A 25,052-nucleotide genomic window follows, 5' to 3' on the forward strand; every position below is an offset into this window, starting at 1 on the left:
CATGGTGCACGTGTCTATTAGCTAAACAGCTCCAGGGGCCTCAGACAACCAAATGCCCCTGCCACTGAGGGGAAGCATTCTTTTCTTTTGGGTTATAAATGACATTGCCTGTGCTGCTGGTGGATGTTTTCCCCCCTTGGAAGCTTCATTATCTACTTCTCTTCAACAATCTGTTTGTATTCTGCCAACATTCAAGAAATTAAAAAAAAAGGCATTCTAATGGATTGCATTAGTTTTGAGTGCTTGTATTAAGTTAATTTATTATTTTAAGATGCAGATTTCCATCCTGGGCTGTTCACATGACATCATCTCCTCTTAGCCTGTTAAAGAAATAATTAATTTAGTTAAGTACAGAGAGCATTATGTTTTCTCCCTCTCCCCCCTCATCCCTGACACACACATGATCCTTTCAAGAAGGTGGGCTGTTGACTACCAGTCTACAGGGGGGCAGCTGTGAAATATCACTCTACCATCCTAGACATTGCTCATGTCAGGCTTGTCTCCACTAGAGTTGGAAGATGTATATGCCAGTTGGAGGAGACAGAGCTGAACTAGCTCTGCCCAAGCTTAAAATCAGAAGTGTAGCCACACTAGTACCACCTCTTTAAGGATTGTATGGGGGATCACTATCCCCTTGCACCATTACATGTACACTGCTGTTTTTCATGGGCCTCTATCTTCAGGATGGAATTTACACCTGCATGAACCATGGACATGGCGTATAAATCTACAGTGCCTGTTGCTTTGATTTCCCATTTCAAACATCTGACAGGTTTGATGTGCTAATTTTCATCTAACTACCAATTTATAGGATTTGCAAAGGCCAAGTACAACAGAGAAACCAGCTCAAAACTGCTTGCTCCAAAAAGGTTTGATCTAAAATCAGAAGTCTTTCACTACTTTCATTTAGGGGACAGAGGGTCAGTGTTTGCTCTGTATGCCAAGTATAGTAGCTTTGCATTAGTGCATCAGAATGGTAAGAGGAATGAGGCTGTCCCAACTACTGTCAAACTGGCTTCAAGTCAGACTACACTGGTGGCTAGAATGGTAGCCAAAGCCAAGCGAACTTAGGTTCAGTGGAAGTTATGTCCTCAGCAACTCTGAAATCCAGGCTACATTTTAGGAGCTTAACTTTAAGCCTCCAAGTTCAAAAACTTCAGCCTCTGGTTAAAGAAGTCTGACTATAAAGCAAAACTTAAGTTGCGAACATCTCCCTAGCAGACCCAACCACAATGTGAAACTGCCTACCTTCTCACAAGTCTGCTCTGCGGACCGGGCCAGAAGTAAATGTAATCTCTCCTGCTATACCATAGCTTCCTGCAAAGGGATTTATGGCTGCTTGGTTATCACCAGCTGCTGAACCCCTCTTTGCGGACATTACCTCGTCTAAGGGTATGGCAACTGAAAGAAAAACGGGGGTTGGTGGTCTAGCAGTTTCTTGTGCAACATTAGAATTGGGGTTTGGAGTGGCCATTTTCAGATCTGCTGGCCTGGCAACTGGTACAGGTACTGTAGTGAATCTCCTCACAGCACTCGTGTCATGCTGTGTAAGGACAGCATGGCCAGGAATAGACTTCCACTCCTGTACATTCTGAACTGTAGAGCCCACTAATATGAAAGGTGGTGCATTTCCCCTCTTGCTTTCTTCCATCATCACATAAGTTGGAGAGGATACTTGTGGTGGTGGACCTTGTGGTGTCAGCTGCTGTTGTAGGAACGGTTGTTGCTCCTTCCCACTAGATATATAGAGGGTTGCTTGGGGATAAGGAGCACCAGTTCCAGCAGGAGGAAGGGGTGGTGGTGACTTTCGACCTTGTTGGCTCAAATCAGTTAGACAATAGAGAGTCCACACATTAGAATATGGTGGTGGTTGTCCCGCTTCGGTTGTTGCCATTGCTATAAAATAAAAATTTAAAAAATTGCTGGTATCAGGTGCTATGAATTGCAATCATATTGCAAACTCTTACATATAACATGCCTATACTTATGTATGCCATAAGAAAGCATGTTAGAGAAGATTGATTGGGATTTTTGCATAGCTGACATGAAAAGAACAGCAGCAGAACTGGTGCTGGAGTTATGGCCAAAGAGACCGTTAACTCTTCCTGTTCTAAGTCCCTCTTTTCAGTGGCTTTTAACATTTTCCTTTTGGGCTGCCAAGCCTGAGAGATTCTGAATGGCCAGCATCAGGGGAATTGCTACAGTCTGCCCCCCATCCAAAAGTCAGTTTTGTCAAAACTTACTTAAATGTTTTGGTTTATTAAAACCAAACAGAAAAATGCATCTGGACCCAGGGTAATATTATTTTTATAGCTGGACATCCAAAGTTAAACAGCAATTTCTATTTAGCTGCCACACAAAGTACCATGGGAGCTTAACGTTTTACAGCCAATGTTTTCAAAGGATAATCTCAGAAAGAAAGTTTATCAACACCCAAACAGGGATCAGAAGAGGTGTGCTGCCTCCAACATAACCACAGCACCACAACACCGTTATTCCTTACTTCAGCCATGCAAATCCCTTGGTGTTGCTTAACACAATAGTTCGGTAACATGCTTTGATACGTCTTAACACCTCTACCTTTCCTGGGGCCTGGAAGGGGCTCAAGAGGGGTTCTGCAGTAGCAGCGGGAGTCAGGCAGGCACTTCTCACTGGAGAAGGGGACACAGGAGGGATTCTCCAGCTGGGAGCAGGGGGTGGGCTGGGCACTTGTCACAGAGGACAGAGAAGAGTGGGTTTGCAGCTGGGAGGAGAGAGTGTGCATAGGGTACTTGTCAGGTGAGGAGTTTATTCCAGTGGCACCTCACCAGGAAGACAAGTGCCAGACCCTCTTCCCATCTGCAGAGCCCCCTGCCAAGTGCCTCGTCCACCCTCCTCAACCCATCTGCAGAACAGGACAGTGCAGGCAACCACCACCATTTCTTTTTTAAATGCAAAAACTCTATGTTAATGCAATGGCTAGGGTTTAAATCTTTCAAAGTGAGGCCACATTCAAAGTTCTGGCCACCCCCGCATCACCCTTCCTCAGCCACAAGGCACATGTATTACATCTTAAATCTCTGCCATTGCCTCAAACTGTGTGGCTCACTTTCAGCAAGACCCTTTCAGAGCTGTTCAAAAGCACACCCCCACATACCTTTTGTACTGGGGCTTCCCACTCTGGCTCCTGGAGTAAATGCTGTCTGCACCTCTGATGCCACAACAAATCAATTTGCAGGAACCTGTGAACGCATGTTCCTCTGATGCAGGCAACACTAATCCAAGAGCAGTTATAGGTCTTACTCACAATTAGTCACACATTTTGGAACAAATTGCAGAGAGATCTAATATCTGTGCATTGGGGCCAGGCGATTGCAGAGGGAACCAAAGCTCCTTACGTGCTCTAAAGTGAGGAAGTTCAATCTCTCCCATAGCCTTGCACTGGCGTAGGTGCTTGCATTTAATAATTTAGCGATTGAGTTACAGCACTGTTAACCTGGAATATGAAATTTTCATTAAGATCGGGCTTTCTTACCTGACATAATAAAACCTTGCTCAGCTGATGCCATTTGCGCTGTAGTTTCCATTCTTTCAGGGTCACATTCTGCATCATCTGCAGATGGATCTAAGAGCTTAGTGCATGTAAACTGACCTGCATTTAGTGAAGGCATTAGTGGCTGCTGAATCTCTATTAGACAAGCTACTTGTTCTAAAAAGGGAATTACTATTTGCTGCGGGAACTGCTCTACGTAAGGTGGAACCTCTCCTTCAGTAGCAGGCTCATCGTCAGTATGTATTGGCATAGCCTGAATGGTTGATGTAACCTCAATTTCGCTTTGGGAAGGCACAGCCTCTAATGGATCTTTAGGAGGAGATGGTGGTGGTGGTGGTGGTGGAGGAGGAGATGGTGGAGGAGCAGGTGGTGGTGGTTCATCCTGCAAGGGGTTTGAGGAAGCTTGATCTACATCACTTGTTGATCGTTCAGCCTGACTGCTGGAGGGCCCTAGGACAACAGAGGCCTGACTTTGAACCGCTGACTCCAGCCTAACAGACTCTGCAGAACGCTCAGCGGCTGGGGTAAGTGTAGCGTCTTCAGCAGCACCTTCTACTGGTGCAGCTGTTGTGTTCTCTGAGCTCAGAGACAGTTCAGGAAGAGACTGCACACTTGTTCCCACATCCTTCATAGAATGAACAGAATCAGTGTTACCTAACATCTGTGCAGCAAGCTGTGCAGGATCAGCTGGGACATAGGCAAGTTCAGGTCCCTTAGGGGATGGTTCAGGTCCCGTAGGGGATGGTTCATTTTCTAAAAGTTCGCAGTGAGTCGATGGGTATTGGGTAGTTTTGCTGCTGTATTCAGGTTCAGGGCCTTCGTGCAACTGGTCCTCCTCTGTGTCTGTGGATTTTTCCTTTTGTTTTGGTTCCTCAGAAAGTGGAGACACCACACTTATATCTTGCATAAACTTGTCTCCAAGGTCAGCTCTCTTTTCTGGCATTCTATCAGTCCAGCCCTCTACTAATTAAAAGAACGCAACAGTAAGTTAGCAGGTGCTTCCAACGATCGCTATACAACCTGCCTGTTTAATACTTTATCAAGGCTTTAAAGCAGGGGTAGTCCATAGGCAGATTGCGGGCCAAATTCAGACCACCAGAGGCTTTGAACTGACCCTGAAATCTTTTTATTTATTTTTATTATTTTCTCTGGAGTCAGGACCTTGACTACACTTTGACCAAGATATTTGGACCTTGACAAAAAAAAAAAAATATTGACTACCCCTGCTTTCAAGTGAATTTGTCAGGTCATTCTAGATTCAAGAGGTAGACCATGGGATTTCTGTTTGCCTGTTAACACACAAGCTAAAAGTCATGGAGCAGGAGATGTAAATTTTACTAGTGCTAAACCCACCCTCTCTTTCCCCACATCATAGCAGCCATCTTCTTCCCCACACCATCACCACCACCACCACCACAAAAAAAAAAAAAAAAAAAAGTTGTGGGCAAAAAAACAGAAGAGTCAATAGGAAAAAGCAAATCAATCCAACTACAAGCAAGTACTTAACCTGAGAAATGTATCATTCCCTTTGGAACCTACCTGGAGCATCAAAGCACTCTGGATTCATACAAAATATGTTGGGGATACACATCACAAATCCCATGAAACTGGAGTGTTTGCATAGCCCCTGCCCCACAGGTCTTACCTAAAGAAGCAGCATGTATGTGTCAGTGGGAGACGCGGAGCAAGGTTTTGGCAGTAGAGATGGGGGGGTGGATTTTGGAGAGAGAAATAGGAAAAACTGATGGGATTTTCATGGGTATTATGGTTGAAAACATGAAAAAGAGGAGGAGAAGAGAAGAAGCTCCTTTTTTTAAATTGTGTTTAGTCTGTTGGCCACTGCACATGCAAAAATGGCATCGCATGGAGGGAAGTGGGAAACTGCAGGGAAGAGAGAGAGAGAGATCTTGAGGGCAGGGGGAGGGAGTTGGTGTTGAGATGGTACCTAATGTCATGTGTGGATAAGATCACCCAGAGAGGTTCCAGAGGAAGAAGGAGTAGGAATGCAGAAGAGCTATAACAAATCTAGAACCCTCTATTCATGCCAAATTTGAACTCTAATAGCAAAAACTCTCTCTAAATTACACACACTGACTGGCAACCCAGCCTCTCTCAATGCACACACCATTTACAACCCAGCCCCGCAATCAGAAAGCTCCCTTCACAGCTGCAGAAAAAATAGGAGATAAACACATGTAAATGATCTTCTACAGGCACAACAGCTGCCTTGTGTCCTTAGCACTTTCCTCCCCCACCATCCACCCTATTGCTTTCCCAGGAGCATTTGTTCTGTGCTGGGGCACATCGACTAATCCCTTCAAAGGCAGTCACCAGTTTAGGACACAGCATCAGAGTGATGAGGATCATTCTCCCTGTACCTAATGCCCAGGTGTGCAGCACACTACTTAATAAATTGCATTGTTCTTACCTTGCAGTTAGTCATTATGATTCGTTTTTACTGTATCACCAAGAGGCTCCCACTGAGATTGGGGTCCGTGTGTTAGGCACTACTGTATAGACATTGTGAAACAATTCCTGTCCCAAACTGCTGACAGTCTGAACAGACAAGACAGACAGAGCAGGACACGAAAACAGAGCCACAGAGGCAAAGTGACTTGCCCGAAGTTGTAGCAGGTAAGGGGGCAGCACTCAAATCTTCCAATTCCTACTCTGGTATCTAGGCCACATGGCCTCCTGTCAGTTCTGAGAAACACAACCAGTAATAATTTCTTCTCTCAGAGCACCAGCCCAAGCTACCGAAATAGCTTTAGAGTCCTTTTAGCTGGAGCCAGGTGCATTTTCAAAACTTACTTTCTGCACAGCTCTACCTGTGATGTCACAAAGACAACTTGCAAGTCTTAGAGACCTGGTCCAAGCCTGTGGCATCATGACAAAATACTGGAGGGGGGAAGAGACCCTTAGCTTCCAAGAAGCACCCTTTCCCCTTATCTAAAGGCTGGGAGGAGAAAAGCCTGCCATTTTTGTGGCCGATGACTGAATACCTTTCCAACAACTTCCTTTACAACTCCAACAGGGTCACATGCAACTGAATAGAGGGGGAGGGGCAGGGGTGAGCAAACTGAGGCGAGAAGACTGGGTCATAATGGAGTCGATAGGTGAGTGAAAGGTCAGTTCAAGATGATGCAAGCAGATGACTGATGGGTCTCCAGGCCAATAAGACCAGACTAATTTCTGATATATGACATCATTAATGCAACACCTGCTAGTACTCTACAACTGAGATTTGGCCCCTTGTGACACAGTCATGTTACAATCTCTGCCAGAGAAATTCTTTGCTAAATGGAAATATGGCACTTCAAGTGCCAAAAACAAGCATTGTGTAGACGAGACCCTAAACTGAGAGCCTGGATTCCCCACTACCCAGCTGCAGCACCAAAGGCATCTGTCTGCAGGGATTCCTGTATGTACTTTAGGGTCCCATCCTGTGAGGGGTCAAAGGAAGGCATTTGGCATCTCATAAAATTAGGCCCATACTTCGTAAAGGTACATTGTGATGACAGATCCTAAATAACTTTAAGTTACTATTCATAATGAAAATGGTCAAAAGATCATTTAAAGGGGATTGTTCATGACCATGCAGGTTTGAATGATTTAATCACAATACACTGTATTTTAAAACATAGGAGCTTAATAAGAGCAGCATTTGACACCTTTCTTACCTCTTGTGAAATGAAATTCTCTAACCAGGTCTGTTATATCCAAATTAGGATTTTCTGGAGGTAAAAGTATAAATTAAGATGGACAGTTTGATTAGCATGCTGCAATAACAGCTTTTCAAATGTACCGAATAAGTATCACAGCATATAAGCAAGAACAAACCTTCTCTAAATGCAATTAGCTCTCTGAAGTAGAGAGCTGCAAACTCAGTGATATTGCTTGGACTGGTTTTGAGAACAGCTCTGCTCACTCCCTCGAGTAAAGTCTTGAGGCCATATGGAACAACAAGCCTGGGTTTTGAAGAATGCATCTTCGTCGATTGGCGACAAATCACTCTCACAACTACAACAAAAAATATCTGAGTAAGTACTGTGTGTAGCCTCCTAGGCTAGTTCCAGGCTTTATCACCATGGCAGATGATGCTGATTCTCCTGGGCCCTCTCAATCCCCAAGACACACTAACTACCAATGAGAAAAGGAGTACTTGTGGCACCTTAAAGACTAACCAATTTATTTGAGCATAAGCTTTCGTGAGCTACAGCTCACTTCATGGGATGCATTCAGTGGAAAATACAGTGGGGAGATTTATATACACACAGAACATGAAACAATGGGTGTTACGTACACACTGTAAGGAGAGTGATCACTTAAGGTGAGCGATTACCAGCGGGAGGGGGGGGGGAACCTCTTGTAGTGATCATCAAGGTGGGCCATTTCCAGCAGTTGACAAGAACGTCTGCGGAACAGTGGGCAGTGGGGGGGATAAACATGGGGAAACAGCTTTACTTTGTGTAATGACCCAACGTGTTGCTCAGAAAAGTTCAGCCATTGCCCAAAACGAAGTCAGCGAGTTCCTATTAAAGCACCAGCTCTCAGGGACATCACCAGTTTCTTAAGCACTTTTGAATTCTTCAACTTCTCTTTGCGGTTATTTTAAACATAATTCAGCCACTAATTTTATAAATCCAGATTTTACGAGACACTGAGCTAAAAACTTGTCCTCGGTTCCCCCGTCTGCAAGGTGGGGCTGGCACAGACATCGCTGAAGGGCCGGGAGATCCCTGATGGAAAGGGGGGGCGCGTTACACTCAAGTGTTAGCTAATCGCTTCCTCAAAGTGCCCGTGGGCGGCGCGGTCCGTCGCCACCACCCCCGGCTCGGCTCGGCTCGGCTCGGCCAGGCAGCGCCCTGCACAGCCGGGACCGGCTCCGCCCCACCCGGGGTGTGTTCTCCGCCTGGGACAGGCCCCGGGGAACCGAACTGAACCAACTAGGGGGCGAAATCTTGCCCCCCTGCGCAGCGGCCCTTTAACCTGTTCGCCCCCGAATATCAACCGGGGCCGGGGGCAGCGGCTCCAGCCCAGACCTTTGCGCTTCCTCCTCCTCCTCCGCCGCCGCCTCCCTTGCCGGAGCCTCCTCTACAGGGGTCCGCCGCAGGCGGGGCCTTTTATAGGTGGGGGGTCGTGGTGGGCGGGGCCAGGGGAGGTGACGGAGTTCCATTTGTGAAGTCACAACGTCTTCTCCACACACACCTACCCAGGCCGGGTGGTCACCAATGGCGAGGGGCGTGGCCGCCCCGGGCTCACAGCCAATGAGAAACAGGGATGCCCCTGCGCTTTCCCCGGCAGCGTGTCAGCAGCTGGCTTCAGGGCAGAGGTGGCGGCTTCTTTGCCGGTACTCCCAGCGCCGGGCTTCCCCGCTCTCTCTCCAGCTGGGAGAAACTGACAAACTGGGCCCAGCTTCGTTTTTCCTTCGATTCCGCCATTCCACGCGGGGTCTGGGTTACCGAAATACCGTCTGAAAACAACCAGGCCCCCGTCTGTAAATAAAGGATTGATCGATAAGTGATGACCGCCTCCCACCCGAACTAGAAGTTCGGGCTTTCCTTGCATGAGGTGGGGCGGGGAGCTTTTACGTTTTTATGCCCGTATAAAAATGTCCCCACCAGTCTAATTTTTTAAAGTTTCAGACATGCCAAATTTTAAAAACTAGCCGCAAAACGCACCTGGATGAGGCTGCTGCCATAGGCTTTTTCCCGAGTCTAAATTGGAGCTTTTAGGCAGAGCAGAGCTAGCCCATTGGGGGCCCTAAGCAGGAATATTTCCCCCTCTTCCCCCCACCTCCACCCACATCATACAAAGCTGCTCAGGGTCCTAAGCAATAGCTTAGTCTGCTTTTGCCTAGTGCCTGCTCTGCTCTTAGGGTTTCATGTAAGCAGGAAGTACTGCAGAGACTGAATTGTAGTAGCCACTATTAACTAGCATTGTATTAGCTCTGCTTTCTTACATAACTCAGGCTTTCACCTTTGAACAACATTAAAAAACTACTTATCTGAAAAACTAAACATACCAACGTTTCTCACCCCCATTGCATATAAAATAATAGGAGAGGAGAAGAGCGAGGGGAGTAGTTAAAACAGATTGGAGATTTTGCTACAGTAGATTTCAGTTTCCTTGACTATGACAGACTGTCAAAGTCAGCATAATCCTAAAATCAGAGTTATCAGTGTGCTAGCCTTCACTGCCCTCATCAGACTTTCCACTTTGTGCTGGGTCTAGGTGGCGCTCTGGCCAAAACGTGACCCAGAACAGTATGAGTTCAGCCCTGGCCTGCCTCGAGCTGGAGACCAGACTTTCTCTAGCACAACTGCCTCTGTACCAGGCTCCCAAAACAAATTACCACATCATAAAGGGCAACTTCTTTTCTGGCTTGTTTGTAGAAGCAGAAGACAATTCATTATACACAAGGGCTTTGCCAGCCTCTTACAGGTATCTTAAGGCTTGTCTTCATTGCAACAGTTAGTTTGCATTAGTCCAGTTACTCCTTTGGAGCTAATTCAAGTGAGTAGACACATGGCCAGTGAATTGGTTACTGGAGTAATTGAATTAGTAGTTGAGTTCTAACTCAGCTGCTGTATCCCCATTTCATTACTAGCTTGAGCACGGTGCTTAATTTGTAATGAAAGAGGTGCTGGGGCTCAAGCAATTTTTTTTACTTCCATAACTGACGCGGCAAGCACAGTTGCTGGGGCTCTGAACTGCCACACCTAGAGGTGCCAGGGTGCAGCTCTGGCAAAAATTACGCATGGCTTCAGCATCAGCAGCACTCAAGCCCACCCCGTCCCTGAAGGGCCAGTTAGCTCAAAGCAACACTTAACTTGAGCTAGAAAGTTGTGTGTGGATGGGGGTTGGGTTAGGGGCAAAATGTGAGTTATAGCTCAAGCTACCATGCAGTGAAGACAAGCCCTTAGAGCTTTATTTCATGTGCCTTCCTCCACCACCCCCTCCCATTCTGGGGGCTGAAGGAGTTCTGTATTTTTAATATCACACCTATATAGATTGCAGACACATCTGCACTATGAGGATTATAATGGCATAACTATGGCACCACAGCTATGCCAGAGTAACTCCGTAGTGTAGACACAGCCTACAACAAACTCAGCTGCACTAGGCTAGCAGCACTTCAGTGGGTGCTTAAATAAAGTCTCACACAGCACATCTAGCTCGTAGGAAACTTTCTAAGGAATATTGCAATTCATGACATCAGCATATTGCATCGAAGGCTTGGTCAACTGACAACATTATTCTGTGGAGTTGCCTGAGTTTGTGTATTTAAAAGGTATGTATGGGGTAGGAGAAGGGGTGTCATAGTTCTGTTAACATGTCTATCACCTGGGCATCCAAGGACAATTAGAATTACTGAAATCTTTCAATAACCTTACCTTTCAAAGATTTCCAAATACATTTTTACTCCATTTCTGTATCCCCTACTATAAACAACCACACAAGCCTCCTCTTCCTTCTTCTATAAAAATGGCACTTCCCTTTTGTGGAGGACATTTAATCTGTCTGGTCATATCTGAACTTTTAGTCAGAGGTATGGGTAGGAGTTTTTGTGACCTTACTAAATAAGTTTGTGTAGATTGACGTGAACAAACCATTATTGGGTTTTCTACATTTTTTTATTTATTAAAATAGTATGACCTCATATAGTATATTGCAGTTGTTCAACCCTTCTCCTTTAATTTTGCTAATGGATTACTATTAAATAAAACTATTTAAAGTGGCAGGTAAAATCAGTTAGAATTTAAGTCTATAAAACAACTTGATGTGAAATATTTTCACATTTACAAGTTGGGAATGAAGGAAATAAGGAAAAGTAATACAATTTTAAAATAAAATTGCTGAAAATTAGGTCCTTTCTACAATCTTAGTGAACCATGTGACCTGTCAGCACTTCAGAACATTACGTATTTCAGATTCTTTCTAAGAAATTCATTCAGTGGGTGATAGGGGTGGTGTTGTTTTTTAAAGCCTATCATAGATTAGGATGTCCAAATGTTGTTAGCAATTTAGACTAAGTTGTATATTTCAGTTCAAAAAACTCAAAGTATTTTAGTGCCATTAAACATTTGAAGCAGGTCATTATTTTGTTGCTTAAAGCTCTTTATAATACATTAAACTCAGTAGGAATTCATTCACAAGTAACAGGTTTCAGAGTAGCAGCCGTGTTAGTCTGTACTCGCAAAAAGAAAAGGAGTACTTGTGGCACCTTAGAGACTAACAAATTTATTTGAGCATAAGCTTTTGTGAGCTACAGCTCACTTCATCGGAAGTGAGCTGTAGCTCACGAAAGCTTATGCTCAAATAAATTTGTTAGTCTCTAAGGTGCCACAAGTCCTCCTTTTCTATTCACAAGTAACAGATCCAACCACATACTGTAATTTTATTTCTGTTGTCTCTGGTCAAAACACCATAGGGGCCTATAGTTTGAAACTTTAAAGAGTGTTAATAGCCTTGAATTTCATCCTATTCATTTCAGACCATTTTTCCAGTTTGTCAAGATAATTTTGAATTCTAATTGCTTAATTTGAGCTTCTGAAATGGATTATTAAGGCACTGAGGGGGGGAAATTCAACTACCTCGTAAGCTAACTTCTGAAAAAGACCTACATAGATAAAATATATGCATGACATACAAGATTCTTCATGAAAGCTGAAAAGTAGTAATTACATACCTTCCGTTGTACTCTTGGGTCCTTATATCTCTGTTCAGGCTTGGCAAGAATTCCGATAATTCTGAGGTTCTAAGATGCTGCATGCAGTGGCAGTTGATTTGTGCCATCTCTGGTGAAGTACTCAGGCTGCCTAAAGTGATCAGTTCCTTTTGAATAAGAGGTGAAAATATTCCCCTAGCAAGAGACAATAAAAAATTAATATGAAGTCACAGTACCTATAAGTTGGTGTGTAGGAAGGTCCATACATGGTAATCCACTGAGAAGTGTATCATCTGAAAAAAAAAACCCTATCACATAACCAATTATCTCTTCACTAAAGAAACTCCTCCTTTCAAAGGCTTCTCACTCTTGGACAATAAAGACCTGGACTACACTACAAAAATAACCATGTTAAAATACGAAGTATTGGTATAGCACAATTGTTGTAGGTTTGCTTGCCATAAACAGAAAAAAACCCAAAACAGAAACCAACCAAATATGGCTGGGGCTATGTTTTAACCTTGGTAGATACCTAGGTTTGAACATGCTTTCCTAGCACAGTTATACCTTGTTTATGGCCACGCAAACAACACACACATCTGGGCCCACAATCATGTTTCACAGCTGTGTTTTAAAAACTTGGTTGTTGTAGTAAAGTGAGAGATTTAAAATTTCCAAGTACGTCTCTAAAAGAAAAAAGTCCAACTACTTTCTCACAGGCAGTGAGAAACAAAGAATAAAGTGAACAGGTCATGACTAGTAAGATTAACTAGATTTATTTTCACACATGGAGAAATAAGATACATCATCTTAAAAGTCTAATAGAGGACTAAAATAATAGATAAATAAAATTCATGGGTGTGGGAGGTACGACAATTAAGGTAACCCCCTGCCTGGCAAAGCAGTCTACATATGGATTCCAGTTTGGAAGCCAAATCTAAGCAATAGGATTTAGTATGCAGAAAAGACAACAATGGCTGCTTTACAAGTGTCCTGGATGCACCTGCCTCCTACAGCAGAGGCTTTGACATAACTTTCAGGTTCCAGGTCTGCAAAGCTGTAACAGTGAAATTGCAACCTAACTGATGTTTAAACATAGTCCTCTCGGAAAAAGCAAAACTTATTAGTGTCAACTGAAACAAAAAGCTTGGTGGGTTTTCAAAGACCTTCAGTCCACACCAAACAAAGACTCATCTGTATTGAGCTTGAGAAGACAGGCTTTTCCAGGTTGAGAATGTGTGGTGAAGGGGAAATCAGTCTGGATAAATCATTCATTTATGTCGAACTCCGTTATCACCTTTGGAAGCAGCCTAAGATAAATCCACCACTCCACTTTTACTTGAAGAGTTTAGTATAAATTGGACCAGACATTAGGGCCTGAAGTTCACTCCTACCAGCTGAAGTTCCTTCCCCCATAAAAATGAACTTCCATGAAAGAAACGAACTCAGAGGTGCAGAGAGATTCAAAAGTATCAGCTTAGTTAAGACAACATTAAATAGTCTATAATACAAAGGCTATTTAATAGGAAGGGTTTCAGTGTACCAAGCCGCAATGAACCTGACAACTTGACACTGCAAAGAAACTGGTCTATTTTCAGTATATTAAATTAAAGGCCAAAACATCAGCCAAAGGATTTGAATTTATCTTTAACACTGACCCTAGCAATGAAGGCAAATGAGCAGTTTTTATGTGGGGCATGAAAAGGATCCTCAGATACCTTTTACAACTTATAACTAAACCTTTCTTACTTGTTACTAAGTCTTTCTGACAGATTCCCTTGAGCAATTAGGATGAGATGAAACACCTTTTACAAAAACACCCCAGCTTTAGACTTCTACCTTGTTAGGAGTCATGCTCATAGGGAATGGTATCGTAAATTGGAGTGTAAAGAGGTGCCTTGGGTCTGTGTGATCAGATGTGGCAAGTCTCTGAATCTAAAAGGTTAACCCACTGTCACCCCTAAGTTGGGAACCATATTTGTCTTTGGTGGTAGAAGCATAAAAGGATTTTCCCATTTGTCTCTCTTGTATCTGGTTTGGAATTTTGCTACAAATGGCATCAGTGGATGGAATAGGAATCTGTTTCCAATACAATATTGAAAGGATTAGATTTTTATCTGGAAATCTCAACAAATGTCAGTTTCACTGTACACAAACAAACAAACAAACAAACAAACATTATTTCCATTGATAAATCAAAATTTACAGATAGTAAAAGCAGGAAAAGTGCTGCTTGAAAGCTTATTATTTAGGGATATTTACTTTGTCAACATTGTGGATAAATTGGAGAGAGTCCAGCGAAGGGCAACAAAAATGATTAGGGGTCTGGAACACATGAGTTATGAGGAGAGGCTGAGGGAGCTGGGATTGTTTAGCCTGCAGAAGAGAAGAATGAGGGGGGATTTGATAGCTGCTTTCAACTACCTGAAAGGGGGTTCCAAAGAGGATGGCTCTAGACTGTTCTCAATGGTATCAGATGACAGAACGAGGAGTAATGGTCTCAAGCTGCAGTGGGGGAGGTTTAGATTGGATATTAGGAAAAACTTTTTCACTAAGAGGGTGGTGAAACACTGGAATGCGTTACCTAGGGAGGTGGTAGAATCTCCTTCCTTAGAGGTTTTTAAGGTCAGGCTTGACAAAGCCCTGGCTGGGATGATTTAACTGGGAATTGGTCCTGCTTCGAGCAGGGGGTTGGACTAGATGACCTTCTGGGGTCCCTTCCAACCCTTATATTCTATGATTCTATGATTCTAACATCATATGTCAAAATATACAATCTCAACATCTACAGTCATTAAATAATTATTTGCTGGCATCCCCATAATTTCCTGCAACTGTGAACATTTACACTGATAAAAATAAAAAAAGCTTAAAAATAATTATCTGTTGAAATTATAAAAATAATCAAATTCTGCTAAGCCTAAATATTTTGCTACTGACCAGTGTAGAGCACAAGCCATTGATAATTGTCCAGAGGTGATATGACCAGGTCTTTCTCTCATATCCCACTCCTAAAGACCCAATTCACTACCTCCTCACTCTTTGGGTATGTCTACACTACGAAATCAGGTCGAATTTATAGAAGTCGGTTTTTAGAAATCGGTTTTATATATTCGAGTGTGTGTGTCCCCACAGAAAATGCTCTAAGTGCATTAAGTGCATTAACTCGCCGGAGTGCTTCCACAGTACCGAGGCTAGTGTCGACTTCCGGAGTGTTGCACTGTGGGTAGCTATCCCACAGTTCCCGCAGTCTCCGCTGCCCATTGGAATTCTGGGTTGAGATCCCAATGCCTGATGGGGCTAAAACATTGTCGCGGGTGGTTCTGGGTACATATCGTCAGGCCCCCATTCCCTCCCTGCCTCCGTGAAAGCAAGGGCAGACAATCGTTTCGCGCCTTTTTTCCTGAGTTACCTGTGCAGACGCCATACCACGGCAAGCATGGAGCCCGCTCAGGTAACCGTCACCCTATGTCTCCTGGGTGCTGGCAGATGCGGTACTGCATTGCTACACAGTAACAGCAACCCATTGCCTTGTGGCAGCAGACGGTACAGTACGACTGGTAGCTGTCCTCGTCATGTCCGAGGTGCTCCTGGCCACATCGGCCAGGAGTGCCTGGGCAGATATGGGCACAGGGACTAAATTTGGAGTGACTCGACCAGGTCATTCTCTTTAGTCCTGCAGTCAGTCCTATTGAACTGTCTTATGGTGAGCAGGCAGGCGATACAGATTGCTAGCAGTCCTATTGCATCATCTTCTGCCGGGCAGCCATGAGATGTGGATGACATGCAATCCTTCTGCACCATCTGCTGCCAGCCAAAGATGTAAAAGATAGATGGAGTGGATCAAAACAAGAAATAGACCAGATTTGTTTTGTACTCACTTGCTCCCCTCCCCCCCAGTCTAGGGGACTCATTCCTCTAGGTCACACTGCAGTCACTCACAGAGAAGGTGCAGCAAGGTAAATCTAGCCATGTATCAATCAGAGGCCAGACTAACCTCATTGTTCCAATAAGAACAATAACTTAGGTGCACCATTTCTTATTGGAACCCCCCGTGAAGTCCTGCCTGAAATACTCCTTGATGTAAAGCCACCCACTTTGTTGATTTTAGCTCCCTGAAGCCAACCCTGTAAGCCGTGTCGTCAGTTGCCCCTCCCTCCGTCAGAGCAACGGCAGACAATCATTCCGTGCCTTTTTAGAAAGGCACGCTGGCGCAGTTTACTGACTCGGTTAGACCTCAGCGAAACCAATATTCCCACTGTTATTACTGCTTGCTGTGTGCTCCACAATATCTGTGAGAGTAAGGGGGAAACATTTATGGCAGGGTGGGAGGTTGAGGCAAATCGCCTGGCTGCTGGTTACGCACAGCCAGACCCCAGAGTGGTTAGAAGAGCACAGGAGGGCGCGGTACACATCAGAGAAGCTTTGAAAACCAGTTTCATAACTGGCCAGGCTACGGTGTGAAAGTTCTGTTTGTTTCTCCTTGATGAAACCCCCCACCCCTTGGTTCACTCTACTTCCCTGCAAGCTAACCACCCTCCCCTCCTCCCTTTAATCATTGCTTGCAGAGGCAATAAAGTCATTGTTGCTTCACATTCATGCATTCTTTATTCATTCATCACACAAATAGGGGGATGACTACCAAGGTAGCCCAGGAAGGGTGGTGGAGGAGGGAAGGAAAATGCCACACAGCACTTTAAAAGTTTACAACTTTAAAATTTATTGAATGCCAGCCTTCTTTTTTTTGGGCAGTCCTCTGTGGCGGAGTGGCTGGTTGGCCGGTGGCCCCCCCATCGCGTTCTTGGGCGTCTGGGTGTGGAGGCTATGGAACTTGGGGGGGAGGGTGGTTGGTTACACAGGGGCTGTAGTGGCAGTCTGTGCTCCAGCGCCTTTGCTGCAGCTCAACCATACACTGGAGCATACTGGCTTGGTCCTCCAGCAGCCTCAGCATTGAATCCTGCCTCCTCGCATCACGCTGCCGCCACATTTGAGCTTCAACCCACCACGTACTCTCTTCAGCCCGCCACCTCTCCTCCCGGTCATTTTGTGCTTTCCTGCACTCTGACATTATTTGCCTCCACGCATTCGTCTGTGCTCTGTCAGTGTGGGAGGACAGATGAGCTCGGAGAACATTTCATCACGAGTGCGTTTTTTTTCACCTTCTAATCTTCGCTAGCCTCTGGGAAGGAGAAGATCCTGTGATCATTGAAACACATGCAGCTGGTGGAGAAAAAAAAGGGGACAGCGGTATTTAAAAAGACACATTTTATAAAACAGTGGCTACACTCTTTCAGGGTAAACCTTGCTGTTAACATTACATACATAGCACATGTGCTTTCACTACAAGGTCGTATTTTGCCTCCCTCTACCGCGTGGCTACCTCCTCAACCCTCCCCCCTCCCAGTGGCTAACAGCGGGGAACATTTCTGTTCAGCCACAGGTAAACAGCCCAGCAGGAACGGGCTCCTCTGAGTGTCCCCTGAAGAAAAGCACTCTATTTCAACCAGGTGACCATGAATGATATCTCACTCTCCTGAGGATAACACAGAGAGATAAAGAATGGATGTTGTTTGAACACCAGCAAACATACACTGCAATGCTTTGTTCTACAATGATTCCCGAGTACGTGTTACTGGCCTGGAGTGGTAAAATGTCCTACCATGGAGGACGCAATAAGGCTGCCCTCCCCAGAAACCTTTTGCAAAGGCTTTGGGAGTACATCCAGGAGAACCGCGAATGCCAGGGCAAAGTAATCCTTTCACATGCTTGCTTTTAAACCATGTATAGTATTTTAAAAGGTACACTCACCAGAGGTCCCTTCTCCGCCTGCCTGGTCCAGGAAGCAGCCTTGGGTGGGTTCGCGGGGTACTAGCTCCAGGTCCAGGGTGAGAAACAGTTCCTGGCTGTCGGGAAAACCGGTTTCTCCACTTGCTTGCTGTGAGCTATCTACAACCTCCTCCTCCTCCTCCTCATCATCTTCTTCGTCCCCAAAACCTGCTTCTGTGATGCCTCCATCTCCATTGAAGGAGTCCAACAACACGGCTGGGGTAGTGGTGGCTGAACCCCCTAAAATGGCATGCAGCTCATCATAGAAGCGGCATGTTTGGGGCTCTGACCCGGAGCGGCCGTTTGCCTCTCTGGTTTTCTGGTAGGCTTGCCTCAGCTCCTTAAGTTTCATGCGGGACTGCTTCGGATCCCTGTTATGGCCTCTGTCCTTCATGCCCTGGGAGATTTTGACAAAGGTTTTGGCATTTCAAAAACTGGAACGGAGTTCTGATAGCACGGATTCCTCTTCCCATACAGCGATCAGATCCCGTACCTCCCGTTCGGTCCATGCTGGAGCTCTTTTGCGATTCTGGGACTCCATCAGGGTCACCTGTGCTGATGAGCTCTGCATGGTCACCTGCAGCTTGCCACGCTGGCCAAACAGGAAATTGAAATTCAAAAGTTCGCGGTCCTTTTCCTGTCTACCTGGCCAGTGCATCTGAGTTGAGAGTGCTGTCCAGAGCGGTCACAAAGGAGCACTCTGGGATAGATCCCGGACACCAATACCATCTAATTGTGTCCACAGTACCCCAAATTCGACCCGGCAAGGCCGTTTTAAGCGCTAATCCACTTGTCAGGGGTGGAGTAAGGAAATCGATGTTAAGAGCCCTTTAAGTCAAAATAAAGGGCTTCATCTTGTGGATGGGTGCAGGTTTACATTGATTTAACGCTGCTAAATTCGACCTAAAGTCCCTGTTAGCCACAGGGAAGAGGGAGGGTGGAGGGGCTAGCCACGCGCTGGGGGAGGCAAAATGCAACCTTGTAATGAAAGCACATGTGCTATGTATGTAATGTTAACATCAAGGTTTACCGTGAAAGAGTGTACCCATTGTTCTAGAAAATGTGCCTTTTTAAATACCATTGTCCCTTTCTTTCTCTCCACCAGCTGTATGTGTTTCAAGGATCACAGGATCTTCTCCTTCCCAGAGGCTAGCGAAGATTAGAAGGTGAAAAAAAATGCACTCACGATGAAATGTTCTCTGAGCTCATGCTGTCCTCCCACACTGACAGAGCACAGACGAATGCGTGGAGGCAGACAATGTCAGAGTGCAGGAAAGCACAAAATGAGCGCGAGAAGAGGTGGCGGGCTGAAGAGAGTAAGTGGTGAGCTGAAGATGATAGGTGGCGGCAGTGTGATGAGAGGAGGCAGCATTCAATGCTGAGGCTGCTGGACGATCAAACTAATATGCTCCAGCGTATGGTTGAGCTGCAGGAAAGGCAGCAGGAGCACAGACCGCCGCTACAGCCCCTGGGTAACCAACCACCCTCCTCCCCAACTTCCATAGCCTCCTCACCCAGACGCCCAAGAACGCAGTGGGGGGGGGCTTCCGGCCACCCAGCCACTCCACCCCAGAAGATTGCCCAAGCAACAGAAGGCTGGCATTCAATAAGTTTTAAACTTTTAAAGTGCTGTGTGGCCTTGTCCTTCCCTCCTCCACCACCCCTCCTGGGCTACCTTGGTAGTTATCCCCCTATTTGTGTGATGAATGAATAAAGAATGCATGCATGTGAAGCGACAATGACTTTATTGCCTCTGCAAGCGGTGATCGAAGGGAGGAGGGGAGGGTGATTAGCTTACAGGAAAGTAGAGTAGAACCAAGGGGCGGGGGGGTTTCATCAAGGAGAAACAGACAGAACTTTCACACCGTAGCCTGGCCAGTCATGAAACTGGTTTTCAAAGCTTCTCTGATGCGTACCGCGCCCTCCTGTGCTCTTCTAACCACTCTGGGGTCTGGCTGCGCGTAACCAGCAGCCAGGTGATTTGCCTCAACCTCCCACCCCACCATAAACGTCTCCCCCTTACTCTCACAGATATTGTGGAGCACACAGCAAGCAGTAATAACAGTGGGAATATTGGTTTGCCGGAGATCTAAGCGAGTCAGTAAACTGCGCCAGCGCGCCTTTAAACATCCAAATGCACATTCTACCACGCTTCTGCACTTGCTCAGCCTGTAGTTGAACAGCTCCTGACTACTGTCCAGGCTGCCTGTGTACAGCTTCATGAGCCATGGCATTAAGGGGTAGGCTGGGTCCCCAAGGATTACTATAGGCATTTCAACATCCCCAAAGGTTATTTTCTAGTCTGGGAATAAAGTCCCTTCCTGCAGCTTTTGAAACAGACCAGAGTTCCTGAAGATGCGAGCGTCATGTATCTTTCCCAGCCATCCCACGTTGATGTTGGTGAAACGTCCCTTGTGATCCACCAGAGCTTGCAGCACTATTTAAAAGTACCCCTTGTGGTTTATGTACTGGCTGCCCTGGTGGTCCAGTCCCAAGATAGGGATATGGGTTCCATCTATGACCCCACCACAGTTAGGGAATCCCATTGCAGCAAAGCCATCCACTATGACCTGCACATTTCCCAGGGTCACTACCCTTGATATCAGCAGCTCAGTGATTGTGTTGGCTATTTGCATCGCAGCAGCCCCCACAGTAGATTTGCCCACTCCAAATTGATTCCCGACTGACAGGAAGCTGTCTGGCGTTGCAAGCTTCCACAGGGCTATTGCCACTCGCTTCTCAACTGTGAGGGCTGCTCTCATCTTGGTAGTCTTGCACCTCAGGGCAGGGGAAAGCAAATCACAAAGTTCCATGAAAGTGCCCTTACGCATACGAAAGTTTCGCAGCCACTGGGAATCGTCCCAGACCTGCAACACTATGTGGTCCCACCAGTCTGTGCTTGTTTCCCGAGCCCAGAATCTGTGTTCAACTGCATGAACCTGCCCCATTAACACCATGATGCCCACATTGCCAGGGCCCCTGCTTTGAGAGAAGTCTGTGTCCATGTCCTCATCACTCACGTCATCGCGTTGACGTCACCTACTCGCCCGGTTTTGCTTTGCCAGGTTCTGGTGCTGCATATACTGCTGGATAATGCGTGTGGTGTTTAATGTGCTCCTAATTTCCAAAGTGATCTGAGCGGGCTCCGTGCTTGCTGTGGTATGGCGTCTGCACAGAAAACAGGCGTGGAACGATTGTCTGCCGTTGCCCTGACGGAGGGAGGGGCAACTGATGACATGGCTTACAGGGAATTAAAATCAACAAAGGGGCGAGAAACAGAATGGCCCCCTCAAGGATAGAACTCAAAACCTCAAGGATAGAACTCAAAACTGGGTTTAGCAGGCCATTGATTTCACAGAGGGAGGAGAAAATGAATACAAAACAAATCTGGTTTATTTCTTGTTTTGTTCTACTTCATCTATCTTTATACATCTTGCTGGCAGCAGACTGTGCAGTACGACCGCTAGCCATCGTCATGACTGCTGACCATCATCTTCTGCTGGCTGCTGATTAAAAGACAGTGCACTGCCGGTAAGACTGAATCGCCATGAGACAAAACTTAAAAGGGAAATGACCTGGCTGAGTCACTCCCATGTTTGCCCACGCGCCCAGTTAAAAGAGCACCCAGGACTACGTCAACGATGGCTACCAGACATACTGCACTGTCTACTGCCAAAAGGCAATAAACTGCTGCTGTGTAGCAATGCAGTACCAAGTCTGCCAGCACCCAGGAGACATACGGTGACAGTGAGCTGAGCGGGCTCCATGCTTGCCGTGATATGGCGTCTGCACAGCTAACTCAAGAAAAAAGGTGCAAAACGATTGTCTGCCCTTGCTTTCACGGAAGGAGGGAGGGAAGGGGGGCCTGATGATATGTACCCAGAACCACCCGTGACAATGTTTTAGCCCCATCAGGCACTAGGATTTCTACCCAGAATTCAAATGGGCAGCAGAGACTGCAGGAAAGTTACCCACAGTGCAATGCTCCAGAAGTTGACAGTTGCCTCGGTACTGTGGACACACTCTGCCGACTACATGCACTTAAGAGCATTTGTGTGGGGACACACACAATCGACTGTATAAAAACGCTTTCTACAAAACCGACTTCTATACATTCAACCTAATTTCATAGTGTAGACATACCCTGAGACAACAAAGAAACCATCTATTTAGTTTATTCAAGATAAGTTTAATAGGTAACTTAATCATGGTCTATAAATAGCTACATTGGAAGATTTCTGATAGTAGAGGGCCTTTAACATACCAGACAAATGATGCAATGGCTGGAAGCTGAATCTAGAACAAATTCAGACTAGAAATCCTGTGCAAGTTAAGGGTGATGATAATTAATCATTGGAATAACTTATACTTAGGTACCTGGCAGATTTTCTATCACTTGAACTCTTTAAATCAAGATTGGACATCTTTCTAAAAGACATGCTTTGGCTCAGTCAGAAGTTATGGGCTTGCTGCAGGAATTATGGGGCAAAATTCTATTACCTGTTCTGTGCAGGAGGTCAAACTAGATCATACTGGTCCTATCTGGCCTTAAAAATCTATGAATAATTGCAGTTTGTCTCTGGTCTGCCACCAAGCCAGGAAAGCCTCAGCAGCTGTCCATCATCTGATGCAATAAGAGTCTGTACTGCTTGATACCACTTAGACTACAAAGTCTACTGAGATTGTCACATGTGGAGCTATGCCGTAAGTACCACAATACACTGCTGAGCCTCAGGGTCTACGCATCTTTAGTTGTGGCCCTCGCTAAACTCTGAAAAATCTTCTCTGTCAGGATCTATGTTTTCAATCCTGACTTTGGGACAGGAAAGGTCTGAGTTTGAGCTATACCTAGCACAGCTCTTACGTATTTTTATTGTCTTTGAAGATTAAGCTGAGAATTCAGGTAGTTTATTAGGAAACAGACTCCTGCACCATAAGAGAGGAACATACTGATCCTACAGTCTCTTTCAGGATTTTCTCCTTGATCAGTCACATCACAGTAGAATATCTGCTCTCATCCTATGTAGGTGTGTGGTCACTGCCACCAAGCATTTTGTGAAAACACGCTCTGCCAACAACAAATGGAATACACAGAACTGGAAGGGATATTCCTCTAAGAGAAAGTAGTGGTACAGCCCAAGCACAGGATGTAAACCCTGAGCATGTAGGCATTTAAGATGCACAGTAGATTACCAGTTGCCTTTCCCTAGAAGCACTACTATTGGGCACAGGTTTCAGAGTAGCAGCCATGTTACTCTGTATCCGCAAAAAGAACAGGAGTACTTGTGGCACCTTAGAGATGAACACATTTATTAGAGCATAAGCTTTCGTGAGCTACAGCTCACTTGCATCCAATAAAGTGAGCTGTGGCTCACGAAAGCTTATGCTCTAATAAATGTGTTCGTCTCTAAGGTGCCTCAAGTCCTCCTGTTCTTTTTATTGGGCACAGTGGTTGAATTAACTTTCAGTGAGAATATACATTCACAACACACTATGTTACAGGATTTTGGTCTTTCTTAAAATGGTTGCATTGTTTTTCCAGTGTATCTTGTAAATGGGGTTCACAGATTCATAGATTCCAAGGCCAGAAAGGACCATTACAATCATCTAGTCTGACTTCCTGTATAAAACACAGACCAGAGAATTTCCCCAAAATAATTGCTGGAGCAGATCTTTTAGAAAAACATCCAATCTTGATTTTAAAAATGGTCAGTGGTGGAGAATCCACCAGAACCATTGATAAATTGTTTCAAGGTTAATCTTCTCTTACTGTTAAAAATTTACACTTTATTTCCAGTCTGAATTTGTCTAGCTTCAACTTCCAGCCCTTGAATTGTGTTATAACTTTCTCTGCTAGACTGAAAAGCCCATTATTAAATATTTGTTTTCCATATAAATACTTACCGATTGTAATGAAGTCACCAATTAACCTTCTCTTTGTTAAACTAAATAGACTGAGCTTGTTGAGTCTATTGTCATAAGGCATGTTTTCTAATCCTTTATTCATTCTGATGGCTCTTCTCTGAACCCTCTCCAATTTATCAACATCTGTCTTGAATTGTGGGCACCAGAACTGGACACAGTTGTTCAGTGCAGAGTTATTTTTACTGTTACATAATTTGTTTGCTTTGACATAGATGAAAATTATACAGGTACATGCAATTCAGTGGAACTAAGGCAAGTCCTATGATTGATGAATCAACATAGAGTACTTGTTTGCAATGTTTTGATTGTGCATTGGACACAATGGGCTAGAATCAGACCTCTGTTATAAATGGAGTAATCCCATTGATTTAGAATAAATTTGCATTCTATTCATTTTGATGAGGCTCTGGCCCACAGAGTATACTTAATTCTTAAAATGATTGATCGGATAACCCTGAAACATTACAATTTGAGGCAGTGTTGTACAGGCACCTGCTCAAGTTATAACTAAGATAGAAAGGCTACAAATCCCAGCTTTTTGTTTTGTTCTAAACCATTTAAATATTTATCAACCATTGTTGTTAAATATCTGCAGCATGGAGAATTATAGACAATATACTGGTATCTTGCTTCTTACTATTAAAGATTAGTGGAGTTGAGTACATAGGAGATTCCCAAATTGTGGCCCATGGATAACTTCGTGGTGGTTCAGGAATAGCTAGCTGGTCAGATGGCACTGGCGGCTGCTTATCTCCAGCTAATAAATTTCACTAAAAACATCTAAACATATATTACATATTTTCCTAATATTTTTACTTGTAGGCAGCTACTATAGTTGCTATAGGGATGTTGTTTTGTGATCATTACTCAGAAGGGATGTGGTTTGTGCAGTTATTTCATGGACAACCAGGAATGCATCCGATAAGTGAGCTGAAGCTTATGCTCAAATAAATTTGTTAGTCTCTAAGGTGCCACAAGTACTCCTTTTCCTTTAGACCCTTCACAATCACTCTATTAAAATACGTGTATTGTATGGTGCTACCAACACACTGCTTCTCATTTAGAATCTGGAACATCTACAGAGGTATTTTGGATTAG

General features: G+C 44.8%; 1 protein-coding gene across 7 annotated transcripts; it reads right to left on the bottom strand.

The window, feature by feature from the left end:
- Positions 1-214: 214 nt before the first annotated feature.
- Positions 215-8,981, bottom strand: CABYR (calcium binding tyrosine phosphorylation regulated). Of its 7 annotated transcripts, none has more exons than XM_048840491.2 (6): positions 8,522-8,628; positions 7,373-7,552; positions 7,213-7,266; positions 3,515-4,495; positions 1,249-1,401; positions 215-320 (listed from the first exon to the last, which is right to left on the bottom strand). In XM_048840491.2, exons 2-5 carry the CDS (start codon positions 7,518-7,520, stop codon positions 1,253-1,255), a joined length of 1,332 nt encoding a protein of 443 aa, XP_048696448.1. In that variant the 5' UTR covers positions 7,521-7,552; positions 8,522-8,628; the 3' UTR covers positions 215-320; positions 1,249-1,252. The 7 variants fall into 7 exon arrangements, with proteins under 7 accessions (XP_048696448.1, XP_048696443.1, XP_048696450.1 ...); XM_048840486.2 differs by having other exon boundaries at positions 1,249-1,896; XM_048840493.2 differs by having other exon boundaries at positions 1,249-1,896; positions 4,187-4,495; positions 8,522-8,627.
- Between the last annotated feature and the right edge of the window lie 16,071 nt (positions 8,982-25,052).

This window comes from Caretta caretta, chromosome 2 (genome assembly GCF_965140235.1).
Source record: "Caretta caretta isolate rCarCar2 chromosome 2, rCarCar1.hap1, whole genome shotgun sequence".
NCBI lineage: Eukaryota > Metazoa > Chordata > Testudines > Cheloniidae > Caretta > Caretta caretta.